At 41.2% G+C, this 16,982-nt stretch overlaps 1 protein-coding gene across 7 annotated transcripts in view; it reads right to left on the bottom strand.

Annotated features, from left to right (window-relative positions):
• pum (pumilio) overlaps positions 1–16,982 on the bottom strand; it is a 75,894-nt gene that overhangs the window by 48,800 nt on the left and 10,112 nt on the right. For 6 of the 7 annotated variants that reach the window (XM_065494198.1, XM_065494202.1, XM_065494200.1 and 3 more), the window contains 5 exons: positions 12,252–12,399; positions 6,365–6,552; positions 5,627–5,781; positions 3,916–4,063; positions 2,245–2,535 (listed from right to left, as the gene is read on the bottom strand). In XM_065494198.1, coding sequence (XP_065350270.1) covers positions 2,245–2,535; positions 3,916–4,063; positions 5,627–5,781; positions 6,365–6,552; positions 12,252–12,399 — 930 coding nt within the window. The remainder of the gene's footprint in view (positions 1–2,244; positions 2,536–3,915; positions 4,064–5,626; positions 5,782–6,364; positions 6,553–12,251; positions 12,400–16,982) is intronic. The other variant, XM_065494199.1, reaches the window with a different exon arrangement.

The following is a 16,982-nucleotide window of genomic DNA, read 5'->3' as shown; positions in this document are numbered from 1 at the left end:
TTCCACTCGTGTCAATATCTATCTGCGAAAATGGCCGGTCGGTGGCTGGCTGGATGTAGGTTCGCAGCTTGAGCGGCAGCGTGGGACCCCGGTGTCCCCTTTGCTCAATGTGTTTGACATTTTAATTACACGCCACACAGGCAGAATTCAATAAAAGTCAACGCCGTAGGCCGCCAACATCACGCACGCATGCCGCGAATAATCTAACGAAACAACAACGCAAGCCCAAGTTAAGACACGACCAACGCGCGAGAGTTAAATTGCATTTGAGCGAGTACACGGCTGATGTTTGCGTACATAATTACTCGTAATAAACGCTTCTTTAGAACGGCCTGGCACGCCGAAAACAAAACGAAAGCGAAAGGTAATTATAGTTTGGCCGCTTTTTCGGTATACGTGTCATCTCGGGAGATGACAGGTATGCGCTCTCTGCTTAACTAGGTGTCCTGGGTATTTTTAGTGAGCTCTTCACGCGCGCAGAAAGCCCTTCAAGGTGATTTTCTGAGGTGACTGACTGCCTTCAGCTTGTGAAAGACAGAAAATCTTTTTCGGGATTCTCATTCGTCAGACGATTGACAGCTCTAAAACAAGAGACGAGAGAGAGAGAGAGAGAGAGAGAGAGAGAAGCTACCCTTTTATCTCGCAGTCTGGGGCGCAGTATGCGCGAGCGTGTGTGTCTGTGTCGATGTCACTCGTCGCGGATTATGACTAGTCTTTTGCCAGCGGATCATATTCGGCTGCGCAAAAAGTTGATTGATCTGAAATCGATCACTCGTTAAAAGCGGTATGTCAGGGGACAAAAAAGAGCTGACGAGAGAGCTAATAATACAGGGAGGCAAGATGAATGCGATGTGCTCTGCGAATGCGGCCAAGCGCCAGACAGACAATTTTCGTGCATTCAATTACGACCGCATTTGTAATTCTGGTTATGCTGCAAGTTGAATTAGAAACGCGATTATCCATAGCGCCTGTAAACAAACTGCGGGATTAGGCAGCCGGCCGACTTAAGAGTCACACACTCACGCTCAACGGGAATATGAAAAGTGGGTTCTAAAGTTAGGAGATTAGCATGATGCGGAGCCAAGACCATGGTCCGCAGCACATGGCTTGTTTTTGGTTGCTTAATAACGCTTTACGGACGCCGCAATAACTGATATTTTACGACTTGAGGAAATGCCATAAACGCAAGCAGCTCATTTTTCGGCCGGCCAGCAAATGAGAGGACGGAAAGTGCGAGCTGCTCGTTTTCACACCCCATAGCGCACCTGGAAAGGTCCGCCGGTTGAAAGGCCAGTGCACACGACACGTGCATTAGCAAATTAATCCTCCCAGGGACCAATTACGTGTCTCTATTTGCCAGCGGCACACATGACTTGGCAACAAGAACGACACATTCCGCTGACAATGCTAATTTACAGGGTCCCTTGAGTAAAATATGGATGCACGGAGAGCGAGGAGAACACAGCTCTTTGTGATGCACAAATTGCGCCAGAGAGTTCAATAAACCAAAGGAGATGGAAGGTGAGGAGATGCAGTGGAATGGGGCGCTGCCGTCTTGATTAGCCTCATTGTAATTTTATCATGACTTGGCCATCGCGATTCTGCCAATTAAGTCACATAGTGAACGGACGAAGCGCCAAATGAAAAACCTGACTGGAGTGCAACTCCGCTCGATGCGCAGTCGGTTCGCTCGCCGGCCGCTGGCGTCAGCACCGCTTTGTCCTCGTAAATTGCAAGGCTCGTGAGAGCGCGGCAATAACTTTTATTGCCTTACTCTCGGTCTGATATTCCATTTCTACGTCTGCGAAGGGCGTAAAAATTTAAGGGTGTCTCTTTGGGTGCAGACGGATGCTGCCAGCAAGAGTCAATTATTATCACCTCGCCTTTTGCGAGCTCAAAACGAATGTTCGCCAACAGGACGAAAACGGAGGAATGAATCGAAATGAAAGCCTAGTCGAACAATAGGAAGGAAATTAAAAACCTTCCGCGTCAGGATTTGTGTGCTCGATCTTGTGGGAACGAGTTAATGAAAAATCGTTTCAATTTCCCTCTGCTCTCGATTATGACTAGGGCTTTTGTGTTAGCTGTTACAAACAACTCTAATCAATACGTTTTCCAATGAAAGAATAGACAAACAAGGCACGGTATTCAACTATTCAACGTGTTTCCCTGGAATTTTGTATCATATCCCCTTTCGCCAAGAACAAAACCGTTATGACAAGAGAATAAAAGAATGTGTCCTACCTGCACATCAAAGTTTTGCATCACACCAGGTGAGTCCATGGACTGCTGCTGGGGTGGCGGAGGGGCGATCATTCCATATCCACCCTGGTTCGGATTGTTAGGGTCCGAAAACAGCTGCTGCTGCTGTTGCACGCTTACGCTCTGGTTTTGGTCAGACATCATACCATGATGGTCGAATTGAGCACCGTCCATTGACTGCATATGATGGTGATGCATGTTTGGAGGTGGGTGCATGGTATGCATAGCATGGTGCATTGCCATCTGGGGGACAACATTAGGGTTTGAAGGTACCTGAAAGTCAATAAATGCGACGCTTAGGAAATTTGGAACATTTAGCAAAGTTTGGAATTTAATAAGCTTGTAAGTAACATATATTAACTTTACTTTAAGAGATTAAAGAGTTTTTAGCTACTTCGAAATTATAGTTCATTTGGAACATTTTCTATTCTTAAATATCTCACCAACCGTTTTTCAATATTTCTACCTGATAAAATGAATGAAAGGGAAAACTTAATAATATCAAAGTCAGATAATTGCATTGGGTTCTCAAATTAGGAGATTACAGTATTTGATACATAGAAGAAAAACCATAAGGGTGAATTTTTCGTGAAGTTAGATGTAGGAAAAAAATAATATAACATGCTCTTGGACTGTACAGCCAGAATACAGTTAGTTTGAACTTTTCCAACGACCAGAGATTAAAAACTACCAAGTAAAATATCGATATTTTCCGTTCAAACTCGGATCTTCTGTTGCAATAATTCTCACTAGTTTTTTTATCCACTTATTTTATTGAGATGGTCAACCCCCTTATACTGAACATTTAGCAAAAACTCTGCGTTCCAATAAAATCGCAATATTTTGCTAATTCTGCCTTTTATTGCATTATTTTTCTTTGTGTATTATGTACTGACTGCACGAATAAAGTATAGATCGCAAATAAATTGCGTGGAGGCACGGGCCAGCTAGTGTTACTGCTCCCGCACCAGCATTGTCTCGTGAAATTCACTCACGCATGCTGGGAAGGAGAAAAGCAGCAAGAAACGAGTAGGACTGCCAAAAGCAATCCTCCCAAAATCTGAATGGACTAGTCATTGCTATGTAACTGTAGACACAAATCAGCCCGCACTTGACCCCCAACATAGCTTGGATTCTCACATTGCGACTGTGCACTAGCATGTGATTAACAATATGAGCCAACGGCTTGGTTTGATGTGTGATAGTGTTTTAGCATAGGCTGTGACCAACTCATCTTTAGAATTGCTAGTGTTTTAGCATAGGCTGTGACCAACTCATCTTTAGAATTGCTAACGTTTCAGCAACTTGATCGCTTGAACTTTTTGCATGTGTCATTTTTCTTGATTATTGTTGATCTTTATATGATTCAGTGAAATTAATTAATTCATTATACCATAGTGTTGAACTTTGCTTTGATGAGGCATATGGAGCTAAAACAGCTGGCTTAAATGTGTCTGATATTATTTTCTCTGAAATTACACCACCCATTCATATCTGGCAAATGGAATCAGTCAAAACATTTAAAATCTATCAAATTGAAATAGTTTTCTGAATTTTAACTTTTAAATTAATTAGTAGGAACGGAACTGATATTATCTGATTCTATTATAATATACAAGTACTGTTTATCTTGTCATTTATGTAAGTACTTACAGGCACAACTACAACATTGGCAGGTAGATGATTGGGGTGATTGGAAATAGTTTGTGGTTGCAGCTGCTGGTCCTCAATTTTGACCTGTTTTACTGCTCCAGCCAACTGCTCGTCAGATGGAGATGGTTGGCGGCTACCAGGAGTGCGGCTGAAATAAAAAAGTATTTTTAATAAGATATACACACAATTTAAATTAAAAACGCAGCAGAATATGAAAGCAGATACAAATAATGAATGAAGTGCTGAAACATGCATAAATAATATTCATCAAATTGGAATAGATTTATTAACTGAATTCACATATATATAGGAGTAATTTTCCAACCCTATTGGATCACTTTTTTAATAGTGTCGCCTAAAAAAATCAGGGCTGCACACCTGGCCTCGTTAAAGCTAAAATCCCAAATCCCGTCTGAATACCGCATTAAAACCATTTAATCTAGCTATTCGACCAATTGCAAGCTATGGTATAGAAGCAATTTGGCCATTTTTGAGTTTAAGTAACCTTGTAAAATTATAATCAGTAATAAATAGTTTTTTAAAGAAAGCGCTCTGCCTATATTAGTATACTAAAACCAAGAGTAGCCTAAGACCTTGATTCGTCCATGAATTGAGTCAGACACTCCTTACCAGATATAGAGGTATACTAAATTCATAAAAAACGTATATTTGAGATTTCACAGATTGGGCTAGAATTTCATGACACACCCGCAATGCTTGACCAAAACTGGAAGTCAACGCATTGTGATAATAGACACTCATATATGCGCTATGCTTGTCACGGGTTCCATTATGTATGGCATAAAAACAAAATGAATGTGAATCAACAACAGACTGATTGTAAAATTTGCGATAAGAGAGCAAGCTATTATCATTTCCTAAAATGCAGAAAAAAATATTAGTCTGACTGCAGCAAGAATGATGGAACTTGATATCATAAGAGCTGTACACTTTTCAGTGTTTAATAATTTGATTTTCCAATAATAGCTGCAAGCAATTTTACTCCACAATACTACATTGAATGCTACTTTTGCTATAAAACAGAAAATTAAAAACTTATAAAGAAATCAAAACCTATCTATAGAAGAAAGAAACTTATAAGTTTTAGTGGGTGTTTATGGACAAAAACTTTTCAAGATCATAAAGTAGTAATATTACAAACAAATTTATTCCTTTCACGTAAAGGTTTTAACAAACAAATGATAAGGATAAAAACAGTAAGAATAATTAAAGAAAGATTAAGTTAAATGATTGTTTAGATACTAGAATTGTAACGAACATTATTTAAATCAAGATTAAAAAACAAAAATTCGATTCAATTATGTTGAATGAAAATTTTTAATTTATAGATGAATTAAATCAAAACACTTTTAGAAAGTTTACTAATATAATAAGACCGATAAGATTCATAAGATTCAATGTTGCCATACGAGCAGCCTAAACCGACCTCTATATTAGCCGCGCCAAGCACGGAGTAGATAACTCTTTCACTAGGTGGCGCACGCGATCGCGCCGGCATAATGCCATTGACCATGAGAGCGCATGGAGGATATATAATGAGATCTTTTGGCAATGAGAATAAGATTTTAACATGCTGGATTGCCGCAACATGAGTGCACTTGCAGGGTTATGCTGATTGCACAATTAATTTGGGAAAAGGTCGCTTTTGTAACAGCTAACGACAGCCCTTAAACAGAAAATTAAAACTCACTTGAACCCTTTGTCGTCATCCATTCCGTTTTGTACACCTGAAGCCTGTCCGTTTTGCGAAATCCCTGACACCTCGTTGTCCTTTTGTGCATGAGCGTTTCCCTCAAAAGGTGAGGGAGCTTTGTCCCCTTGTTCTTTTTTCACGTCTGATCCATTCTGAAATATTGAAAATCGTGTTATTTCAAGCAGTATTCTAAAATCAAACCAATTTTAGTTTAGTATGTAGCACTAAAGGAATCAACTGTATATTCAGGAGGAACAACCGTTTCCATGCCTGTGTTCCTCACAATCAGGAGAACACAAAGATAATTATAGGAAGTAACACACAATAATAACTTGTCATCAATTTGTTGGACTTAAGTTGGAAATGGTTTCACCATCCCTTTCATAGGGGAAAAGCTGGTTATTCAAGTAACTAATGCGCACAGCAGTTAAGGTGGAAGGGGAACTCCACGATATTCTAAGTACATCGTACAGAAATGAAGTGTTTTTTTGTCGGCTCTAGAACACTCTAAAAGAAGAAATGAGTGTGTGCGTTTCATGACTTCTTAAAAAATGGCAGGAAATACCACCAATGATTAGATTATATAACAACTTCTGCACTTTTAATGAATGTGACAGTATGATTGCATTTTTTTTTTTTTGCAATTGGATGTATGTAATTCAATACAATTATTGTGATGATTTATGTGCATGCCAAAAGTCAAATAAAGTTTATATAATTTTATAAAGAACTCACCAGTCCAAGAACTCTCAATCTGGGTTCCAGTTCTTTGCTTGTCGGCGACGAGCCTAAAACGTATTCCACCATTTTTACACCTAAACCTCCAGTCTCTGATCTAGGGGACAATATCGATGAGGGGTCGGGTCCAGGAAAGCTGCCTGCTCTTCTTGGTGCCATCGAAATCGGCTGAGAAACGGCGTGGTCTGCAAAAAGGAAAAAGCCAATTAGCATATTAAGGGTGTGAAGAGCTTGTGCATAGAAAAGAGTGAACGTAAATATTTGCATTGAGGTAGGTTCTGACCGAGCCTTGAATAGGAATATACCGCCGAGTAAATCACAAACACAAATAAATAATCTGAATGACATTATCTTGTACTGTTGGCACTTGCATTTGCCACGGTTAAGTTGAGCAATGTTTGCATTTACATGCTAATGTTGCCTTGACGATCTCTTCCTACGTGGCTTTGTTTCCATACGATATTTTTTCTTTCAAATTGATTTAGCAGTGACAAATTATAGAATAGTAATCCTTTCGCAAACATAGTATTCCATAAAAATTCAATTACCATATCTTCAAAGAGCAAACCGATTAAGACATGGTAAAAAGCAATCTCTCATTGAGTGCTGCCACCTCGTTCTACGAATAGATTTCATTGATATGAGGAAACTAATTTAAAGAATTGAGAGAGAAGAGGAAAGACAAGCGCCTTAATTTAACATTTGTTGAGTCACGGGGGCTTCACATACGTTCATTTTTATTTTCTGGGAGAGGAAGAGATTATTTTAGAACTTCTTGACAACACGTGCATGTCTGTATCCAAGGGGAGAAAAGACAGCAGCTGATAACAAAATAGGAGTTATTTGGAAAGGGGATGATAACCAGTCGTCACCCACACGAATTTTCGTTCTATCACAATTTGTAACTCCAGTCAATCCCTTGGAAAATTAGGCAAAAGAGACTAATCGGTCAGCAGCAATTAATTGGCAGAAACAGCTTCATTGTCGAGAAATAGGGGTGATTTTTCTTGCATTTGGCAGGAAAACTAGGAAAAAGTCTAGTGGTGTGTTTATTTATGGCACTACTCGCTTGTAAAGTGGACAAGCCGGCGAGTCTAGCATGAAGGCAAGCAGCCAGCCTGCCGGGGGTTGTCGTTTTTGTGTCTCGGAGGGTGGCTGCGCAGGGGGGAAGACGCGTTCCCATAGCAACAGGGAACCTGCTGCAGAGAACTCCCTCAAGCCGTTGCGACAGAGAAAAACAGCCGCGTCCCAATTAGCACCTGCACACAGTCGCGACCGGGTCTGCGCAACCAAAACAACATTGCATTCTCAGCTGAGGGGATCACCACGCAGGGCGAAACGAACGCGACTCCAGGACTGAAATAAACCAGTCTGGAGAGAAGTCGTGTGTGTGTCTCTCTCTCGCGAGGCAAAAACTTCCAACTCAAAGGGCAAACATCCTCTGTTTAACGACTCTTTTTTACTCTGCTGATTTCGAGTTTTCTTCTTTGCTCCCCTAATGTAAGATTTTATTTAGACTTCAAAGCCAATGTTGCTTAGTCCCATTATTAAATATTTTTATTTTGATAATACACTGCTTGTACAGATAATTTAAAATATATTGTTGATCAACCTCTTGGCGCGGGAAAGAGCCACCCACAGAGGGTATTTAAAAATTATGAAATGAGCGTGCTCTCCCAAACTAATAAATCAAACATGTTAAAAACATTCCATTATTAAGAAGTCGATTATTGGTTTGTAAAGAGAGACTTAAGAGGAAGACTTCCACGCACATGAATCACGAAATGCTTACTCCTCCGCTATGTTGTATCAGTTCAACTGAACCGTCATGCTCGCCTGTTTAACAAATTTCAAGACAGGAATTATTGAACTCGTCTGCCGAGCGGCCAAGTGTCCTTGAAAGCCCGCGGCAACGATTCCAAAGAACGTAATACAACGCAGTATATTAACAGCGGCATAATCGCGATTTTTTATGATACGCAGCGAGCACATATAATAATTCGGCTTACAAGGCAGTGGAAATTATAAAACCAAACGAATGATTTCCTGTGTGGCAGCGGATCTGCTATTGGTCGTTGTTATTCAGTGTAGTGCGTAACACTAGGTGCGGCGGCGATTTCCCTCGAATCGGCACCGAATGTATTGAGTCGAAGTTCGGTTTCGCGCACTCGAACGCGTGGGAGCATCATTGAAAAAGCTCAACGAACCGAGGGACGGACGGACGGTCGGCCGACGCGAGAGCGAGAAAAACAAGAGGCAGCTAGCTTCAAGACCGGCTTTGCAAGCTTCACCTCTGCAAAGACCTTGAGACGAAGCCTCCTCCTCATCCTCCTTTCTACCTGCGATGTCCGTCACAATAAAAAAAACACCGATAAATAATGTGCGCCTGGACATAATGCGATCAGTTCATTTCAATGCTCGCCGACCGCGACTTCGCAGGGGCCACTGGTTTAATTGGCCGCCAGAGAACAGATTTGATCAAAGATGGTGGAGGCGGCCGTCTCACTCACTTGGCTGCAGCGGAGCACAAAATATAATATCAGTTTCCGCAGAAATTGCGTGACAGGGAAAACCGCGAAAGAGTTCGTAAACTTGTGGCGCCGGAAACAGCTGGCGAGTTGTTTGTTACAAACCGCTCGTGCATTTATTTAGCATGAATCGATCAGAACTAGAGGGTCGTCGTTGGCAGATCTGCCCTTCAAATTAACTTAACAATCACGAAGCAATAAGAAAAAGCCGACTAAAAGTGATTTTCCAAATACTGATGGTCTCATTTATGGACCCTCTTTCTTTCAAGCAACTTTCGCAAGGGGAACGCAGTTGTAAATCAATTAATTATTTAATTTGCCACCATCAATTGCAGGAAAAGATGAAACCTTTGTAAGCTCCTGAGGAAGCAATAAGAGCGCGAAGAAGTTTGAAATTTAAATATGTAACTATTTAAAAATAACAAAATATATTTTATATTATATTGCTTAACTAAAATAATAGCGAATAAAAATATCTTATTGTTATAAAAAGCTAAAAAGCTGCATATATTTTGATTTAATTTTTTCTTCCGATTGCATGTTGAATATTTGACATCCCAATTTCCCTGGAGTCGCTCCACACCTATGAAATATAGCGCATCCTCACGTCCTTAGAGAATAAAAATGAGCATATCCATCATCTCCAACATTACAACAAGCGCGAGCAAAAAATTCGCACCAGAAAATTTACAGCGGCATAAATTTAAATAATTCGCCTCTTCCCGTCTCGTCAGCTAAAGTGGTCCATGCAGCAAAGCGCCTTTCATTGTTCGAGTAACACCTTGATGCAAGTCACACGTGCAGCAAGCAGACGATAAGATTGTGGCTTTTGGATCCGTCCTGAAGGGCGATAACAAATAATAATAGTGTGCATATCAGCCCCTTCTCAACAACTCGCTGAGATCTAAAAGGGCGAACGTGTTGTGCATCTAGAGACGCTGCGACTGCGACCGGTGTCGTCCTCAATAAATAATAATTAGAAGGAATCAAAGAGCGGCGACCTCGGCGGGCATCTTCACAAGAAGATAGTAACGCGCGCGGCTGACATCACTCTCGCGGCTGCTGATGATTCAGACAGAAGAACCAAGCGTGTTTTGTAAGCGACCAAAAAGAGCAATGAACAGAGATATCGAAAATATAAAAAAAAGAAATCGAAAGCAGGAATGTATATATGTGCATACGTAGCAGTCAGAGACCTTGATCGCCGCCTCTTAGGTGGAATATAATCATCATTGTTGTCCTTACTGTCAATGAACCGTGAGTGGAGCGCAGCGGCCGACTCCAGTGATTGTTCTTGCACGACGCAATATCACTTCGATGGTATTTCACAGTTCGCTCTGCTATTTTATTATGGCCAAGGTGTGAGCGCATGCATTCACACAACTTTGGTTCTCGAACTTGTTCTCTGCACGAAGAAATTTTTCTTGCACCCATTATCTTGGTACAGGATCGTTGAGGTACTTGTTAGCGTGTAAATTCAAAAAATATGATATGCATGACTAAATGTAATTAATTCTGAAACTTTCAACGGTTCACTTTGATTAATTGAACCAATGTCTTTTGTAATGCACGCAAGTTTTAATGATAATTGAGGCATCTCTCCTTGATAAAGTCAAGAAGTGGCAAAAATTAAGTTTTCATTGCCTTGATTGTGTGATGACTTTTTGTAACGGCTATTATTTCTCGCACAACTAAGAAACTATAGAGTATTATGAAGAAAATGTTGTACTTAGACAGCAGAAAGCTTAAAACAATCTTTAAATTAAAAGTCTAGTTCAAAAATTTCCTGGTAAAAAGTGCTTGTTTAATAGTGGTACTTTTCCATTGTTTTGAATTAGCGCACAGCACAATATGATGAATGGTGTTAAGGTAAATTTATTAGATAAAAATTTCCAATGTGATTTAATTATTCTGTATATGTCTGTTGTACACCTTTGGTGTCTAATAAATATTTATTTCATCATCATAAAATTTTCCAATATATAAGGTTCTAGTAAGTATGGAAAAAACACTTAAAATTAAGAAGAATTTTCTTTTCAATGCCCTCCCTTATAATTTTATTTCTGGAATGCTATCTATAGAGGGTTTATGCTACGTACTTTTTAACAATTTTACGGTCATATTTTCATTCTTCAAAGTCAGCTTTGGTAATTGAAGATGTTTTTGAAGGATGTTTTTCCTCCCCTAAAAAAACCAATGGTAAGAATTTCACAATACCAGATGGATGGCTGGTCAATATCGGTGGGATGCACTCTGTTAGGCAACAATAAATTTAGCCCAAAGAAATTAGTGTTTCGAATTGATTATCGTAAGTTATGGATGGAGCTCAAAAGCTCGGAAACGCTAGAGTGAAGATGCATTATTCAGAATTTGTTACCCAACTCGGCGTCAGTTTATGACACTGTATGCAAAGCTCTTAAAATCCGTTTGGAAAGCGCTAATAAATCTGATTTGTTGTATTATGTCAACCCAAGAATCATTACATACTTGAGCAATAACAAATGGCGCACTAGAGTGAACGCACCACCGCGCGCCACCGTGTGCATTAGAAGGCGGGATAGAGCGTTCGTAACAATAATTAAACAGCATTATGCAAATGCCCATAAACGTGCGGCTAATGAACTCGAACGCACCGAGTTTGTCCCTCGCATCGCGCGACGTTGACGTGATCGGCAAGGTTATTTCAATGATCTGCTCAGCGATGCTGCGAGTGCCTTTCCGTGCATAAGAAATGCGTCGACAAGGCAGCCACTTCTTAGATTAGAGAGATCAAAATAAGCTTCGTGGTAGTACGGTGACAGTGAATTACGAATACCGAGAATAATGCTTTGATGTATGCACGTTATTCGCACTCGCTGCATGGGCGATAACTCGATTCAATGCGGAAACTGGAGCGACTGCTGCTGACCGTCGACATGAATAAAATATTTTTCTCCCGCTGTCAGCGATCAATAAATCATTTTGCCGCGTGTTGGATATGGAATAATTTTGAAACGTCCCCTTTGTGACCGTGTCTATTTGCTCAAGAACAGAGCCGCCAGTCTAGAGTCCACTGTGCTAGTGGATGTGGAACAAACAAGGCGGGGACGGAATGAAAATAATCACTAAGCCACGTGACCCGCCTGGCGTTCGTTCGTTATCATTAGGAAAACAAAAACATTAAGTTTTTCTTTCTCTCTCTCTCTCTCTCTCTCTCTCTCTCTCGCTCTCTCTCACGTTAATCTCGATTTAGAACGTTGGTGTCGTCACCAATCAGATGTTTTTTGTTTTGAAAGTTTCACGGGCGAGCGGGGAACTTATTCAAGACTCGGACAGCACTTTGGGTAGGGGTGAAGATTTGTAAAAAGTATTCTCACTCAGCTCACCAGCATTACTCCAGGTGGTGTCCCTCCAGACTTGGTGGTGGTCGCCAAGGTGCTGCAAAATGTTGCCACCTGTGCCTCCGCCTTTGTCGTCTTTCTGGTGCTCGTCCATGCCCCATAACTTCTTCGTCGATTGAGCTATCTGTGAACAAAGCAAAAAAATGAGGTTAAAAAAGAGTTTACTCGCAACCTTCAGTAAAATTACAAGGCACAAAATAATCGAGAGTCGAGCTAGTGAGTCACTTTTGAAGGAGGATAAACCCGAAGCCAGAAATCATCAGTTCAGCCCACGCGCTCAATTTGAGCGCCGCCGCCGTCGTGTTCGTGACCCTGGTGTCGACCAGCAATGTTTAGACTTCCTTTCGAAGGAAAAATCAACACCTTTCTACGGACAAAATGGTTCGCAACAATATGTCTTAGTCTAAGCAAGTCTGAATTAATCGATCAAGAAATTTCGTTCAGATTTTCTCATTTAGCTCAAAAGTATTTAAATTTTAAACCACAGATATCTCATTTAAAACGCTGGCGCTTTGAATTGATTTGTTTCATTAAATTATGCGCCGACTGGATAGTTAGGGAAACTCATTTTCAGCCGGCGAGGCAACAAATCAACACTACCCCGTTGCAGTGTTTCTAATAATCGAAACGCAGGGGGATTTAGCTGGCTAGGGAGATGACTCACTTCGCTCGCTGGCAAAAACAATGGCGAAAGAGGGCTCGCAGCGAGCCGTACGCACACGTGTTTTATTTACAGATTAGATAACTTATGGAAAAGCTGATTTAACACTGAGTGCAAACCGTAAATGGGTGGGGAGCCGTTGAATAATCATATCTTGGCAAAAATGGCAATTAATGCAATTAATTTAGACCAGTCAAAGACACGATGCACGCAGCTGAATTTAATTTTGGTCAGGTTGTCCTTGGCGGTGCGAAACAAAGGACAAAAAAAGTCCGACGCTCTCCGGTTTCAATCATGCTCAAATTACAAGGGGGAAACCAGGCATATTGGAAATGAAGACATTAACGAGCGTCAAAGGAAGACGTCGGCTCGGCGACATATTCAAATTGTGCCGATTTAATGACGCAGAAGCAGACAAAAACAAGACGGTCTGGGTCTCAATGAACGAACGACCCTGAGGCACACTTGAAATTGCAGAGAGCCACATTCCGGGGTATTGTATTGCGAAGGGGATTGTCTTGCAAACTCTCTCGCCAGCTGCAATTGAATCCAGACTCATTATGTAAGCAGATAGCCCGGACACATCTTATAGAGTCGCACACAGAATATACGTTATGTGCCCGATGGCAAGTGAGAGTAATAACCAGCCCAACGTCTACGTCTCTCTGCAGTTTGCAGATGCGATAATTGGGAGGAATAGTCGTAAAAACAAATCGAGAGCGCTTCACAGAATCGACGACGGCGCTGCGTTTTAAGAGCTGCCGCTGCTCCACTCAATATCTCTTTTCTCCGTGGCATACTCGTGGAGGTGGCTGTACCTCTGAACGCATATATACCTGCGCGCTCGTTCAGGGTCTGTCTCGGGCCAGCAGGAAAGGTAACCACCACTATTGTTCCTCCTTTAACAACAAACTCACATTGCCTGTAAAGCAAACCAAGGTCAGGTACGGCGGCGGCTCAGGCTCATCATGTCGCTGCAGCCTCTTTCGTCTGCCTGCCACCTTCTACTTCCAACACTCTCACAGCTGCATCTCATTTCCAGTCTCCACAATCATAGAAACTTTTCATGGTTTGCTTGTTTCTCTAGTCATAAATGTGTGATGTCTATCCTTTTTTTATCGCTTCTTTGTTCAAATGTTCTGCAGCAGTTATCAAAGGGGAATCGTTTTTATTTTAGTTTGTTGTTATTTTCATTTCATCTGGCTGCCTCTAGATAAAATTCAAAGTTTGTTGAGAAAAGAAGTCAAATAAAAAGTTAAGGCTTACTATAGAATAGGAGCTAAGGAAACAATTTTACGTCCTGGAACTTTTATCAATGCTTCTGCGGGTAAGACTAAGTTTGAAAAAATACAGGGTTAAAAATGTAATTTTAAGTGATTATTAGACGGATACGTTATGATTAATACCATCGGATTTATCTGTTTTTCTCTAGCCTTATAACCTTTCCTAATCTAAATTTTGATTTTACGACGATTTAACATAATAGTTAAAATAAAATGAAATATAATAACAATATCTATCAGGCAACTTGGAAGTTTCCCACTTTCATCAAGGCAAAAATATTATTGCACCTCATTAATAAAAAGAAGTGACGGGAAAATGGAACCAAAGAGCACAAACAAAATTTTGAATATAAATATTTTTTTCAAACACGACTGAAAATTGCGATAACACCATTAAGCATGTACAATCTCGTGGCCACAGCACGATTTCCAAGTTGGCAATGAAATTAGTCTGCCAACAGGTTAATAATGGAATTGGAATAAAAATAACAGTTGCGAAAATTTTTGGCACCGACTGCAGGCTCTGCATTGCTTAACTCCAAAAACGATGCCGCGGGTTTCACGCTCGTTGACGAGAGTACATACGCAAATGAAATAAAAAATCCTGCATTTGCATATTGCGTGACCCGCTGAAAGAAAAGCACGATCCACAAATGCAGAACAAACAACAAACGTGACATCGTTGATCTTAAGCAAAATGAAGGTCTTTCGTCGTGAGGCGTACATTGTGCAGAAGATAAGAGAAGCGAAAAAAATCCAGTCCATTTTGGACGATTTGCCCTTTTTATCTACGCGGGGCCACGCACTCGCCTGTTGGCAAAACAAGAGGCTCATTTGTTCCCGCTTTTCTCACACTCGTTGTATAATCTTTCTCGCCAAATGTTTGCTGAGCGTCGGCAATGGTACTTGGCCAAAGTCGTAAGGACAAAGCCACCGGCGTTGTCATCTCTCTCGTGGTATCGACCTTAATAATGACACTATTTTAGCGGTTTCAACTGCGTCATTCAACGCGAGTAAATGTCAATATTTCCCAACGACGATGGCCAAGTGCTGCTAGTAATCGACGTGCCTCAATGGCCGAAACAACAAAAAGGCTCCAGCATCTGATGTGAGTGATCAGCGAAATTGCGAGTTTTGCAATAGTTCGCAATAATCTCGCTGCTTCATTCTGGTGAACTTGCAAATTAGAAATTACGTAGCGATGGTTGCTTAAATGTTCATAACGACTTAGTTAAGACAACTTTGCCCTTGTGAATTGTTTGTATATATGTTATAAATTCGCACGCGTTAGAAGAATCATTTGCAACTAGTCATCTGGTGTTTTTCCATGATATAACTACTTGAATTACACTTTCTATATCTTGTGCGGGTTGTATAAAGGACATCTGGTAGCAGTGAAGTCGTTGCCTGAATAATAATTTCCTGCCATGGCAAGTGAATAATATATTTTTCAGAACGTATTTGTATTAGTCGCTTTTGCACGAAAGGATATGAAGGGCGTTGAAAAGAACTGGCTTTCTATCCATAGATGGAAAAAACTTTAAATTTCTAGCAAACTTAAATTTGAGCAAAGTCGATTCGCAATCATCATGCTTAAGCAATTGACGGGCAGCGTAAGAAGCAATTGGCGAAAAACTCATATGGTTGATCAGCAAGCAGCTCATTTGACGGCGCAGGAATTTTTTATGGTTTCGGCACGCAACGAAAATCTAGGCTTCTCTGATCAGCGCAGCTCAGCGCCTCGTTGAATTAATTCAGGCAGCCTTGACTCAGTGTCAGCTCGCGGGTTTACTTGGAGCCAAAATTTGCAAGTATGATTGCCAGACAGACGTAAGGCAAGCACGAAAGTTTTCAGCGCCGACGATGGATTGCGTCTGTGTGTTTGAAAATAATAATAACTTTACCGAGTAAGATAAGACAACACTGGTTTATTAACGATCGAGTTGACACTCAAGAACGGCGCGTCTCGACGACGGTACAGACGTGGGAATACATAATTATGCGCACAAACAAGTCGTCGCCGGGGCCCGCAGAATAAAACATTATGCTCCCACTTGATCTCACGTAGTCTCGGCGAACAAATCTATTTTCTATTCAAGCGCGCCCGTTTTCGCTTGTTCATGCAAAGGACCTCTCGTGCCAAGTTGCAACCCCTATTTCGTATATTTCAAGAGCGCCGCGCCGCCGATTTTTTCATCTCTCGGCGAAATAAAAAGGCAGGCAGCCGGCCGGCTGTAGCATGTACGTTCGTTTTATGGTGCTTCTGGCCTGAGACAGAAAGGGGTTTGCGTTATGTTTATATCAGTGCCAACAAATAAAGCGGTGTGGGCCAGTGTTGTGGTAGTAAAGAGACGGAGGTGGTTGCTAGGCAACCGACGCCGACGACGCCATCATCTCCCGGCATATGTGTGCACTGCACGAGCTGCAGACGAAGGAAAACTCGCGGAGCTCAGGTTTCTTTCCCGACAGCGTCATTTTCCCTGCGTCCTAACGCTACCAGAGTTACGCGACGCACAGCCAGCCAATAAGGCCCAGATGTTTCCACCCAGCCAAAGTCACGTCAGTTTCTGATTGTTGGCACTTTTGCGGGTGCCCCTCAGATCGGATTGCACGTGAATGCGTGGCATTGGGAAAAAACTATAGGTGTAGTCAGGGTGTTCATAAACCGTATTTGTTCATATGAAAAAATTCTTTCGAGTGAAGTAAATGTCTATAGATTTATAAGCAATTTTAATTGGAAATTATGAAAGACTGAAACAAAGA

Source organism: Cloeon dipterum, chromosome X (genome assembly GCF_949628265.1).
Source record: "Cloeon dipterum chromosome X, ieCloDipt1.1, whole genome shotgun sequence".
Classification (NCBI taxonomy): domain Eukaryota; kingdom Metazoa; phylum Arthropoda; class Insecta; order Ephemeroptera; family Baetidae; genus Cloeon; species Cloeon dipterum.
Note: the sequence above shows the minus strand (reverse complement) of the source record. Positions and strands in the feature narration are given on the sequence as shown.